The sequence below is a fragment of the Bison bison genome, unplaced genomic scaffold, assembly GCF_000754665.1.
Source record: "Bison bison bison isolate TAMUID 2011002044 unplaced genomic scaffold, Bison_UMD1.0 scf7180017851351, whole genome shotgun sequence".
NCBI classification, from domain to species: Eukaryota; Metazoa; Chordata; class Mammalia; order Artiodactyla; family Bovidae; genus Bison; species Bison bison.
The window spans coordinates 855-1,459 of NW_011481924.1; the positions used below are offsets into that span (position 1 = coordinate 855).

The window sequence follows — 605 nt, forward strand, 5'->3', positions numbered from 1 at the left end:
GCTGGGGCTCCTTTCAGCCATTCCTCTGCACCCTGCCCCCAGGAGCTGCTGCTGGCCCCTGCTCTCCTGGAGCAGCTCACGTGCATGCCAGGCTCCAGGGAGCTGGGCCGGGTCCTCACTGTGCCCCGGGGTCAACAGACAGCACTGCAGGGATACCGGGACGCAGTCTGCAGAGGGCAGGCTGCAGCCCGTGCTCACCGCTTCTCGGGGCTGGCTGCCGAGCTCCGGAACCAACTGGATGCAACCAAGATCGCCCAGCAGGTGAGGCCTGCCTGCCAGCCAGCCTGCAGATCTGGCACCTGGGCGAGGGGGTGTGCTGGGGCTCCTCGGGAGTGCCTGGGCCCGGGCTCTGCCTAGCTGCCCTTGGGTCCCCTGCCCTGGGCCTTCGATCCAGCCTGTCCTCCCGTCCCTGGTTGGTGCTCCTTGACCCCCGGGCTGCTCCCCTGCTCGCCTCTTGTGTCTCCTGCGGGTGTCCTCCCCATTCCACGCTGACCTCAGCCTCCCCTGCAGAGCAGCCCCCAGACCCTGCGCCTGCCCCTGGGCCTGCGTCTGCCCACTCGCCCCATTTCCCCTCAGCTGGGCCTGGATGCCCCCAACGGCTCGGA

The 605-nt window shown here is 69.4% G+C and overlaps 1 protein-coding gene across 1 annotated transcript in view; it reads left to right on the forward strand.

Moving 5' to 3' along the window:
- The window catches only part of LOC104996254 (ATP-binding cassette sub-family A member 2-like), a gene marked incomplete at both ends in the record, with an annotated part of 9,945 nt that overhangs the window by 738 nt on the left and 8,602 nt on the right, over positions 1-605 (forward strand). Inside the window, 2 exons of the mRNA XM_010850450.1 lie at positions 43-261; positions 577-598. Coding sequence (XP_010848752.1) covers positions 43-261; positions 577-598 — 241 coding nt within the window. The remainder of the gene's footprint in view (positions 1-42; positions 262-576; positions 599-605) is intronic.